General features: G+C 30.4%; 1 protein-coding gene across 4 annotated transcripts in view; it reads left to right on the forward strand.

The window, feature by feature from the left end:
• Positions 1 to 13333, forward strand: part of LOC108906939 (growth factor receptor-bound protein 14) — a 700528-nt gene that overhangs the window by 136752 nt on the left and 550443 nt on the right. For all 4 annotated transcript variants that reach the window (XM_018710384.2, XM_018710385.2, XM_018710388.2 and 1 more), the window contains exon 3: positions 2424 to 2583. In XM_018710384.2, coding sequence (XP_018565900.1) covers positions 2424 to 2583 — 160 coding nt within the window. The remainder of the gene's footprint in view (positions 1 to 2423; positions 2584 to 13333) is intronic.

The following is a 13333-nucleotide window of genomic DNA, read 5'->3' on the forward strand; positions in this document are numbered from 1 at the left end:
CAAGTGACTCAAAGTACATACTTAAAATACTCTAAGTGGCTGTATGAATAATAACTAATCTTATTAAATATGCAAGTGACTCAAACTCTCCACAGTGGCGTAATTATCTTAGTTAATCTATAAATGACTTAACATGTTTCAATAGATAATTATATCAAATTATTATTTAAAATTGTTCATTGACCAAAATTAAATAAATATTATTATTATTATTATTATTATTATTATTATTATTAATTTCATTCGGTGTTATTGTAGGTTTTTTATAAGTATATATGTTATTTGTTGATCGGCTTAGTTATTTTTTTTAACTAAATTTATTGTTTATATGAATCCTAAATAATAAAAACAACGTAATTAACATAAAATACTTACAAACCAAATTATTTTTATAAAATAATACTGATATCTATATTGAATAGAACCTGGTTAGGACTCTGTTCGAACTGAGAGCAAAAATATCTGAGTAACTAATTTGTAGTAGAAATTGAATTTATTATTATTTCAACATTTACTGTATTAAAATGGAAGTGGCTAAAATTCTCCATACATACCTAAAATACATGAAATGGTTCAAGCACAGTGGCGTAATTGACCCTTAAGAGACTTACCATATCTGAATAGTTAATATTATAAAACGTGCAAGTGGCTCAAACTCTGTAGTACATACCAAATGGCTCAAACTCTCGACATTGGCATACACAAATATGCAAGTGGCTCAAACCCTCCATATTAGCGTAATTAACCTATTTGATTAGTTGATTATATAGTATATGCAAGTGGTTCAAACTCTCCTCAGTACATACTTAGAATACACAAAGTGGCTCAAGCACAGTGGCATAATTGACCTGTAAATGACCTAAAATATCTGAATAGTTAATCTTATAACGCGTGCAACTGGTTCAAACTCTCCGCAGTACACACCAAGTGACTCAAAGTACATACTTAAAATACTCTAAGTGGCTGTATGAATAATAACTAATCTTATTAAATATGCAAGTGACTCAAACTCTCCACAGTGGCGTAATTATCTTAGTTAATCTATAAATGACTTAACATGTTTCAATAGATAATTATATCAAATTATTATTTAAAATTGTTCATTGACCAAAATTAAATAAATATTATTATTATTATTATTATTATTATTATTATTATTAATTTCATTCGGTGTTATTGTAGGTTTTTTATAAGTATATATGTTATTTGTTGATCGGCTTAGTTATTTTTTTTAACTAAATTTATTGTTTATATGAATCCTAAATAATAAAAACAACGTAATTAACATAAAATACTTACAAACCAAATTATTTTTATAAAATAATACTGATATCTATATTGAATAGAACCTGGTTAGGACTCTGTTCGAACTGAGAGCAAAAATATCTGAGTAACTAATTTGTAGTAGAAATTGAATTTATTATTATTTCAACATTTACTGTATTAAAATGGAAGTGGCTAAAATTCTCCATACATACCTAAAATACATGAAATGGTTCAAGCACAGTGGCGTAATTGACCCTTAAGAGACTTACCATATCTGAATAGTTAATATTATAAAACGTGCAAGTGGCTCAAACTCTGTAGTACATACCAAATGGCTCAAACTCTCGACATTGGCATACACAAATATGCAAGTGGCTCAAACCCTCCATATTAGCGTAATTAACCTATTTGATTAGTTGATTATATAGTATATGCAAGTGGTTCAAACTCTCCTCAGTACATACTTAGAATACACAAAGTGGCTCAAGCACAGTGGCATAATTGACCTGTAAATGACCTAAAATATCTGAATAGTTAATCTTATAACGCGTGCAACTGGTTCAAACTCTCCGCAGTACACACCAAGTGACTCAAAGTACATACTTAAAATACTCTAAGTGGCTGTATGAATAATAACTAATCTTATTAAATATGCAAGTGACTCAAACTCTCCACAGTGGCGTAATTATCTTAGTTAATCTATAAATGACTTAACATGTTTCAATAGATAATTATATCAAATTATTATTTAAAATTGTTCATTGACCAAAATTAATTTAAATACATGAAAAATGCCTAATACATTGAACTACTTTAAAATAAGGCGTAATTAGTCATTTAGTGAGATTAGAACTCACCTGTTCAATTCACTATGATACCAAATTATAGGATAAATGTCTCTCACAAGGTATTATATGAACGTATGGGGTTTTCTCTACTATGTTTGACCGCCTGAAATTAGTGATTGTCTGCAGAATTTAAATTTTATACAAGGTCTATAAAAAGTATATTTCTTCAAATTTTTAATTTAAAATTAGCCCACTACTGTTTATAGTACATATTCGTATATATTTTATTATTAAATTATTATTAGTAATAAAATTAAAAATAAAATATATTGTAGATGAGTACAAAACTACTTATTGTTTTCTTTGCAGGAAGAGCTTGTGTTTTACAACGATGATGGAAGTTTTCAGTCTGTGGTTGTTGAGACGAATTTATGTGCCAACGATCTGTGTCAGCTTTTAGCTATGAAGAATAGAGTTCCAAAAAGTGTCCATTGGAGCATCGTTGAATATTGGGTTGACTTGGGAGTTGGTAAGTCTAAATTAATTTAGAGCACCTAGCTTAATGTTTTTAGAAACTAAACTTGAATTGAAGTTTTTTTAAAAAATCATTACTTGACTTGACCTGGTTTCAAGGAACGCTGAAATTTATTATGTGCCAAAAAATGCAAAAGATACGAACGCATTATTTCGAGTCTAGTTGCAATGACCTAAGATTGTAGTTTTCCGATTCTAGTGAAAAGCAACTTTCCATACCATTTCTGTTTCAAATATACACATTAAGCAACAATTCTATAAAAAATTAAATTATGCATTTACTATTCACAGCAAATAGTTTTATTCTAATTCTAAAGCTACGGCTATTACGTGGGTGACTAAGTCAAAGGGTCACGCCTGTATCTCGCTTCTGATTAGTGCTAGCAAATTATTTTTTTATCTATTCCAGTTTAACACAATGATCAAAATTTTTTCCAAATATATTTTTCTTAAAAATATTTATTTCTACGAAAGGATGACTTCCAAGTGTTTCCTTTATACACCTAAATCACAGAAGCTTTTATTAGATACAAGTTAATATAGAAATATGTAATGGTATGGCTTCGGTTAACCTTGAAGAATTACTTGATTTTACAAGTGCTTGAAATAAACTACTTGGCGTGACTTGATATTCGACTACTATCACTTAAATTAAATTTGACTTAATTTCAAATTAAGCAAGACGTTTGAAAATCAACGCAATTAGACGAAAAAAGCAGGAAACCTCTACAAAATTCCCTTCAAGCTGTTTTTTGTACATACGTTCTTTGCGGTGTCCCCCTTTTGGAGATATTCAAGGTCAAAGTTTCAAAAACAAGTTTTTTTGCGAATATCTGGCGCCCAATACATTGGGAATAGGAAAAATATTATGTATAAGATTGACCTGCATTTTTTCCAAAGGTTCTTTCTTCTTGAGATGCGAAATTGGTAATTTGTGGCATAATTTCAATTATTTCAAATATATTTCAATTCTGTTTCAAAAATATTTTTTTGGAACTCTAAATTACGTATCTTGAAGATAATTAAATTCTTTACAACTAACTTCATGAACGTCCGAGCGAGATATTCACGAAAAACCGTTTTCTTTGGAAATTTGACCTTGAATATCTCGAACAGGGTGAGGTTTTGAAAAAAATGCAAGAGACCAATTTTGTAGATAATTGAATTCTCTTATGGATGTCCGATGCACAGAACGCGAGATATTTGCAAAAAACTTTGACCTCATGTTGAGAATTCTATGATTTTTACGGATTTGGGTTTGAGGCACCCAAATAACATCTGTCCAAAAATTCAGCTTGGAGGGAATTTTGCGAGGTCAAATGCTAATTTCCCTAGGCTAAGAAGTCGTTCTGTGGATGTGGATCAGCAAAAAAGCCTTAATAAACCTAGTTGATTTAAAGCTACTGATTTTCAGAAGAACGTCGAAATAAAATATAAAAATTCATTTTAAAATGTTTGATTAGGTTAACCGAATTTGGATAAATGAGAAATTGAAAGTAAACATTGATGCATTAAGGCTTTTTTGGGTGTAAAGTCATCAAAACACTTCGAAAAAATCCTTAAAAGCAGAATTTAGAAATATGGTGATATAGAAAAATGGAATTACAATTTCTCATACTGCTTCCTATAACTCGTATATAAAATTATGTCCTATAACGTATATTTTTCAGAAACTGTAGTAGGATATATTGTGGTGTTAAATCAATCATTTGATGCGTTAAAGAAAGAGTATGTGTGATCTGATAGTAGTTCTAATCTAATAGAAAGAATTTAGTAATTTATTTTGTGTCAAAGGTCAAGAATTTACGTACTTATTTTAATAAAATTAATTAATCATAATCTATTGTGTTTACAAACATGTTTTTTTATACATATTAAATATCTATATTTATTATTAATTATTGTACATTATTTTTTTTACTTTAAATATGAAAGCACAATAATTATAATAATATATTAACTTTCATATTAAATTCAATTAAAAAATTATGAAAATGACGGTAATTTGAATTAATAACTCATACGTAAACAGGTAAACCATAATTTATTTGTATAAATGCAAGGAATATATTTACACTAAATATATCTCATATATTTTGTTGTATGCAGTTATTAAAACTTTTTTTTTCAACAAAAAAGTTAAGTAAAATTAAAATATATTAATCAATTTACATATTTAATTTTTTTTCATATTTTTGGTTTTATTTACAAGGAAGGTAGAAAAGAAAATGTACTTGTCTCGTGTTTATTTGTCCTTTACAACAGAACGAGTTTCATTGAAATTGGTGGCTGGCACTTCGATAACGTTCCTTGCTAGTCGTACCTACTACTCTATTTTGTTTTTTTCTGTTTGATAATTTAATAGAAAAAACATAAGAAATCATGTAATTTAGTAAGAACAGAAATTGAAATCCAATTTTGTCCAACGAGGTACCATAGTACTCTTGTAGATGAAGATGTCGCTACATAAAATATATCTGCAATAAAAATTATACTCCTATATAATATTATGCAGGAATTTTTACGACCATAAGAACGAACTAATCGCCTTACTTAGATGTAAAAGCACATGACCGCGCTAAGCACAGAACCTTTAAGAGAAAAAAATAATGTTGCCTTCTTGTCGCACAAATTATTCGTCAGTTATAAGTCAGTTTTCAGAAAGAATCATTGACTTTTTAACTAATCTCCCGTGGGAAAATATGTAATTCCTTGATTAATTAATTTTAAAAATTATTATTATATTACTTCAATCAAATCGACATTTTATTAAAAATCATACTTACATATGTGCAAATATGTTTATCTTTTTCTTTAGTTAAATTCGAAGTTAAATTGTTGAGTCATATTTATTAATTCTTAAAAATCAATTCACTATAACTGAAAATTAGGTTGTTTTATAAAAATTTAATTTTATAAGTTGAAGAATTCTATAGTTTTAGGAAATATGGAAAAATTATCTTACGAAAAGTCTTTGACTTATGTGACAATAAAAAGTAAAGGTGTATTTTGTCATACAAAATTATTCTTTCCAGCGACTGAGAATCAACAAAACCAACTTGGATTTACCAAACTAACCATAGCAAATGTATTGTTCGTGAAAAATCGCTAAACCATTTATCATAAACTAATTTTTACGGTGCTATTTCAAATCGACTGGATTAAATATCTAACAAATTTGAAAAAATGAATGAACACATCTTAAATAATTTTATTCCTTATGAATTAATATTAAACAGGTACAAAATATGAATGAAACTTTAATCGATATATTTATTAGAAGCCGTCATAGAAAAATTCAATCTACCTCAGTAATTTTCCAGAGAAATCATCATTTGTAATGAAAGATGCAAAAATCATACATATTTGTATAACTTTTGTATTGTTGTCTCTGTCTATTTTCTGTCCAACGCTGAGTGAAATCGACAGCCAATATCATTGGCGGGGAAAAATGACCTCGGATGGGGCCGGGTCGAGCGGTACTATCGCTCTTTACCCACGCCATCTCTGTGCTCGCCATCCCGAGCGGCTCGTGGAGCTTTGTTCTGTCCTGAGTGAGCCCCGTCGTTTCTTCTGGCGCTCTTCTTTTTTCATTGGCTAGCTGCGGCCGATAAAATAAACATTTTATATATAGAGCGTCGCGGACATTTGGACCTTTAGTACGCGCTCCCAATATACAGGGTATTCAAAAAAGACCCGAACCACCGATGACTTTTCAAAATTGAGTCGCATCGATGTCTAGTCCTAAATTCCATGACCTAACCAAATAGATCAGAACCAGTCTTATGTCTAATACAATTTAACGAAAACAACTTCTTACGGGCATATTACGTTCACTTTACATATTCCAATGAAATAAACAATTATACGCAGCTACGGCATGATCAGTATGAAAATAGACAAGGACTCATTTAGGAAAGTGGAAATATTTCTTTGAGTATTCACCTCGAAAATATTTCTTAAAGAAAAATAATAAGTTACCATCTACATCAACCTATCCGTAGTATGTATTTGCGCCAGCCACTTCATTAGCCGAATCAATATTTTAAATTAATCGAAAAAGACATAAAGTCGCAACATAAGGAATTTTGGACATAGACTAGTTCTGTTTTTAAGATATAAATGTATACAGGGTGTCCCAAAAGTGACGCCTGTCTTTCTGGGATTTGATTAAGGGGACAAAAACGAATTGAAAATCAAATTTTCCTATTATTTCAAAAATTTATTCAAAAAACTAAAAAAGCGAAAATACTTTTTTTTTGTCTCCAAACTGAAATCTGTGCTTATGAGGATCAAGACAAATAATTTATAACCAATAGTCGGTAATTATAGTTTCCGATTGTCGGTTGTATCATGGTGTTAGGAATTATTTTAATCTGAAAAGGATGGAGAAAAACATTTTAATAATAAAACTATTTTATAAAATATATAAAAACTAAAACTATATTCTTAAATAATAGAAATTGTTTTTACAAAATGTGTTCAAATAAGTTGCCTTCTACTTCAAAACAAAGACTAGCACGATTCAACATTGAAACATGAACGCTTTGTAGCATTTCTTGGTCTATTAACGTGACGGCAACGTGTATACGGGCTACTACATTTTCTGGATTTACAGCAGGTTCATGTAAGTCTTTTCTTTTAAATACCCCCAAAAGAAGAATCTAGGGGATTCAGATCTGGTGGTCTAGGAGGCTATGCTATGAGTCTACCCTCTTCTAATCCATCTATCTGGGATGTTTTGATTCGGATAATTTCATACTCGTAAACCATAATGTGATGGAGCTCCATCATGTTGAAACCAATAATTTAGTCTAACTGTCAACGGAACGTCATCTAGCAATGGCAATGGTAAATTTTCATTTAAAAACATACAGCTGCAGTAAATACAGCTCTGAACTACATAATTATTTAGTAACCCAGCCCAAATGTTTATCTGTTTTTGTATTTTGAATAACTCAACAAAGAAAAATAATCGGAAAATTTTCCACTCTTGCTTTTCGGTTTGTTTTTGTCCCCTTAATTAAAACCCAAAAGGACGGGCGACTTTTGGGACACCCTGTATACAGGGTGTCTCGTTCATGTTTAAAAAAAACTTGTGTGTAAGTTCCTCATGGGAAAATAATAAGGATAGTTCATGTAAAGTTTTTTTCTAACACACCCTGTTTTCGAGATACAGTGTGTTGAAGTTGTTACTTTCCAAATAGCTTTCCTTAATTATCTTTAAAGATAAAAATGTCAAAATTTGTACACGAGTAAACATAAACTGTGCGCTAAGAATAATTTTCAAACGGTTTCTTTCTGAAATGCAGTGTCGCCGATACAGGTAATTAGAGGGGTAAAATCGAAAAAAATATGTTAAAATTAAAAATTTATAAAATTTCTAAACGGTTCTGTAAAGTCTAAAGCATACTACAAAAAAATTCATACTTGTTGAAATTCGGTAGCATGTACCATTTTTGTGAAAAATGAAGTTGCATAGAATAAAATAAGGGACAATTTCAGCATCTACTGTAGCATTTCGAGTTTTGCTCATTTATTTAATTGTGCAGCTGTTTTGTTCTGTATGTCTCCGAGTCTGTTTCCTAATATTTTTCTGTTCTTATCACTTTTTTTAAGGATTCATGTCCATCTACAATTCAGTCCATTCAACAATTGTTTATTTTAGTAATGGTAGTGTAGTAGTTTACAAAATCTAAAATTAGTTGTTAATAAATAATTAATTACCATAATCCGTTTATTTTGATTTACTTTTTTAAATATTAGTTTACAACAAGCTGAAACTTACAATAAATTTTATTTTTTTTTAATTAATAAAATGTTTTGCAATTTAACTGTTTCATGCGATACGTAAGAAATTAAAATTATAGTCTGAAATGCAAATACTGTTGGTAGCTAAATGTCTTCAGCTCATTCAATGGTAAAGTCCTCTTTCAATTTAATATTTTGTTAATGTACTTGTGCCGTTTTATGTGAGCAAAAAAAATGCAACTTCTTTCTTCTCGAAAATGGTACATGCTACCGAATTTCGGCAAGTTTACCTTTTTCTTTGTAATATGATTTAGAGTTTACAGAACCGTTTAATAATGTAATAAATTTTGACTTTTAACATATATTTTTTTTCCATTGTATCCCTCTAATTACCTGTATCGGCGACATTGCTTTTCAGAAAGAAACCGTTTGCACATTATTCTTAACTCACTATTGATGTTTACTCGTGTACAAATTTTGACATTTTTATCTTTAGCCGATTTAAAGATAATTAAGGAAAACCATTTGAAAAGTAACAACTTCAACACACTGTATCTCGAAAAGAGGGCGTCTAAGAAAAAAACGATACATGAACTACCCCTATTATTTTCCCATGAGGAACTTGCACACAAGTTTTTTTGAAACATGAACGGGACACCCTGTATGTAACGTCGAATGAGAAGAAATTACTAAAATTATTAATATTAATTTCAGTGGCTTAATCAGTACAAATCAAGTAAACCAAAAGGTTAAATTGTGTAAATTTCACACGTTTAAAAAATTCCTGTATTTTCCTTTTGTTCTAATTTTATTCCTGTGGTGAGAATTCCTTCGGAGACATGAATGCATGATTTTTTTAATCCATTATTAAAAGGCACTATAGCGAACATTAGATACTCGATTTGCTGTTTAAATAGTAGACGACTATAAATATTTATGTAGGACCCACAAAAGTTTTTAAACCCTGCTAATGAATATTTATACAATATTTGCAACAAAGGAAATGATTTGCGCGATTTATCGCAAGTTCTATCAGTTGCCGCTAAAGTTAGAAGCAGGACCACTTTTTCTTAGTTGTTTTCCTGATATATTATCTACATCTTTGTTTACTGGTTGGTCAAGGATTTATTATATTATTGATATGCTATTAGATAAAGATCTTAGTTGTATATATTCGCACCCACTATTTGTTTAAGGGGCCTCATTACAACAGTTAGTTTAAAAAATATGTTTGTCTTGCTATTCTGTTTACGTAAAGAGGTTCAGAAAATTTATTGGCGTTCATTTATATTCTATTGAATTGCTGGAAGTTAGATGAAGTAATACGATCAACAAAAATACAAGTTTTTACGCTGAATTTAATGATGATCCATCCTAGTTGAATTAATAAAAAAGTAAATATATTATTAACTATGTATTTTTTTTTCATAGAAGAACATTATATCCGATTTTGATTTTTCCATTCTCTTATTTGAAAATTACGTTCAGTTGTCGGAAATATTTGTGGAAAACTAACTAAATTATAGTACAAACTAAGAAAAAAGTCGCTTCTGTGCGTATACTTATACTGATACTGATACTTATCGTATCAACTTCGACGTCACCTGTTACGTGGGTGTTGTATAATAATGAAAACGTAATATTGACAGTTGGTAGAAGGAAGCGCAAAAACAAACGCTTAGGTGGGGAATTCTGGAAGGAAGCCTAAATAGTTGAAGTGAGAACAGTGTGGAGATGGGAGTAAGACGATCGGCGGACAGTGGCAAAATAGTGAAAAATAAAAGTGTTTAACCCGTATTAATTAGCAGGTAATTATTCTCTAAGTACTTTGTTGTTAATTGTTCTGTGTAATCTTATGATTGTGATGATTATAGATGTTTAATGATAACAATTCTTCTCTGCCTCCATGTTTAGCCTCCATTGCTTTATCCTCAAGGGCAAATATTTTCTAAGGTAAAATTGTTAACAATTATTATTAACGATTGCTCATTATTTATTACATGTTAAAATATATATATTGTCGTGACTGCCCAGATATTGCAATAACAACTCCTTTGTTTCACATTTAACTTGTTTTTATCATGATTACATTGTTCGAAAAACAACTAATAAAGCGTTTCTTGTGCTCACTTTATGTCATACGCCTATAAGAGCCTTGTTGAATTTACTAACATTTTCGTCCTTGAGGATCGAATCTGAAAAAAAAGAATAAATAAATACAAAAAAGAATTGCTCAAACAGATCTTCCGAAATCTCAACTCATAGCTGGATTGCCTCCCGTATGGGACTTCAGTACCTTCCGGCCCTGCGGGCTAACTAACACCAAACCTCTTCAGTTTTACTTGGGAGTGTGCATGTCTTGTCACTTGTTTAATTTGAAGACTGTTGTACGTAAATAATAAAGTTAGGTGTATTTCTTCTGCTTTTGTTTTATAAAATTAAACCATACTTCCCCTCTTTAAAGTTAGTAGCCAGCGCCTTCCGGTCAATTAAAAATAGATGTATACAACGTAGGTATTCCTTATGACGATCACATATTTTTGGCTACATCTACGTTTATATTTTTTTTTCGATCGAACCCGGGGTTGTTATACCACACTTCTGCTGTTAAATTCTCAATAGGCAGTTAATTACCTAGGGTTTTCCCGTTAGTGATACCATGTTGATGATTTTTTTGGCCTTTCCCACTATTCCTTTCATATTGCTAATGAAATAACATATAACTGTACTTAATTTATGATATCCATTTACAGTTGAAGGAAAAACATATATTGCAAGAAATTTAATGACCAGGTTACTTTTTTACGAACTCTAAACGACCATCATGTATTACTTTGATTGATGCACTATTAACTAGCTTTTTCATTTTATTTCCATTTATACATATCGTATTATTAGTGCATTTCCAACAACACTGAAAAACATGTTTTGAATCAAAAATATATTTATATACAGGGTGTTTCATTTTCGGTGTGCCAAACGAACACAGATGATAGAGAAAGTAATTTTGACCAAAAAAGTTCTTATCGACAAGTGTCCGAAAATACCCCCCTGTGGCGCTACGCCTCTTTAAAAGGGGCCATTAACAAACAAATTTATTACAATATGTTATCTCGAAAATGATTCTAAATAAATTAATACTTTATACAGGTTGTGGCGTGTATAATCTATAAAATTTAAACTACATCTTTCTGATGATATTTTTAATAGAAAAGTCTTATACGAAAAAGTTCGCATTTTTTTTTGTAAAATAAAGTTCATTTATTCAACGAAAATGAAGACCGACTCTGTGTTATTTATTAAAAACTTTGAAAATGTTTTTATGCGACCCGAGATGCAACCTTATAATTATTTTAAGTCTGTATAATCTAATACTAGTGATACTAAAAGAAGATTAGGTTACATTGTTAAAAAATTTGTGCAGTCAACTGATTTTGTATTTGTATTCATTATTCACTTAATTATTAAATAAATATTAAGTATCTCCATCGACCCATCAGTGTTAAAAAGTGAAAGATTCCAGACAAAGTTTTTATTTTGCAATTCCACGATAGTGTAATTTTTATAAAGTAAAAATTAAGAATAGCGTGCCGATTACATTAAAAACGAGATTCTTATTTCTTACTTTGCTTAATTTTGTGCACAAAGTAGTTTTACAATACATACATTTACTATTAGCGAACGTGTTGATATGATGTTAGCGTATGGTGCAGCCGGAGGAAATGCGCTCGTGGCGACTAGGTTGTACCGGGAACGATAGTCACAACGTCACCCCCCATATGCAAATACAATCCTACAGTGCGTTGAGCGGCTGCGAGATACGGGAAGCGTTATTCCTCGAGGAGAAGGACGTGGTCAGCAAGTGAACCTTAATGTTGAAGATGCAGTGTTGGAAAATTTTGACGAAGACCCCACAATTAGTACTCGACGACTCGCGCAGCAAATAGGAACCTTATCTCGTACCGTACATCGCATCTTAAGGCGCCAGCTGTTGCACCCTATCATCTGCAACCAGTTCAACAGATTTTACCTCTGGATTGTGATCAACGAATGCGTTTTTGCAGATGGTTTTTACGGCAATGTGCCAATCAAGTAGACTCGAAGTAGATTCGAATTTAGTGCACCAAAATCCTTTGGGAAAGTATATTCATGTTGCCTAGTTAAAATCTTGTCGGCTTGTTATCTAATATAAAAAGTCATATCTGGCATTGAAATTATTAAATAACGTTGCAAACCGTCAAAGAAATTATCTCATATTCGTGATTTTTATAGCAGCTATAAACATGACTGAACAAACAAAAATATGAAATTTAGCCACGATAAATTAGTTAAGACTGCCTTTTCAAGTGGCTTTTAAAATGGGATTAATAAATATCTAAATATAAAAGGTATTAAATTGTTTTTTCTCTATTTTAAAGGTATTAAGCTAATTTAATAATTCAAAAAAAGTATCTTGTATTCTTGCTGTCCCATTATCGCCCTTGACAAAGACTAATCACGCAAAAGACAGCTGCTAGGAAGGATGTTTTTGTTTCTACACTTTTTGTTTGAATTAGCTTTAAAATAAAGTAAAGAATGCGAGAGCTAATAATAAAATATTTGGTTTTTAATATTAAATTGCATATCAAATACAAAACTTCATTTCAGTTCGCGGATAAAAGTTGCTAATAATACCTACGATTTTTAAAAAAATTGACACCCAAAAAAGTCATGGTAGGCTTAAGATTTTTAATTTCGAGGAAATTGTAGGTTCCAAAAAAAAAGTTTGAACTCATTTGTTTTTTATACTTATGTTCAACGGCCTGTACTCACTGTAAACTTATAAATCAGGACACCCTGTACACTAATTCTAATAAGATCAGTATTATCCAAAAGCAGATACGATTAACGATTTGATCATTTCAGTAGAAGATATTTTATAGAAGATATCTGTAATTCATCGGAAGTCAACAAACTTGGCAACTTATTCCTTGCAAAACAAAACTGTAGAAAAT

This window comes from Anoplophora glabripennis, unplaced genomic scaffold (assembly GCF_000390285.2).
Source record: "Anoplophora glabripennis isolate ALB-LARVAE unplaced genomic scaffold, Agla_2.0 scaffold244, whole genome shotgun sequence".
NCBI lineage: Eukaryota > Metazoa > Arthropoda > Insecta > Coleoptera > Cerambycidae > Anoplophora > Anoplophora glabripennis.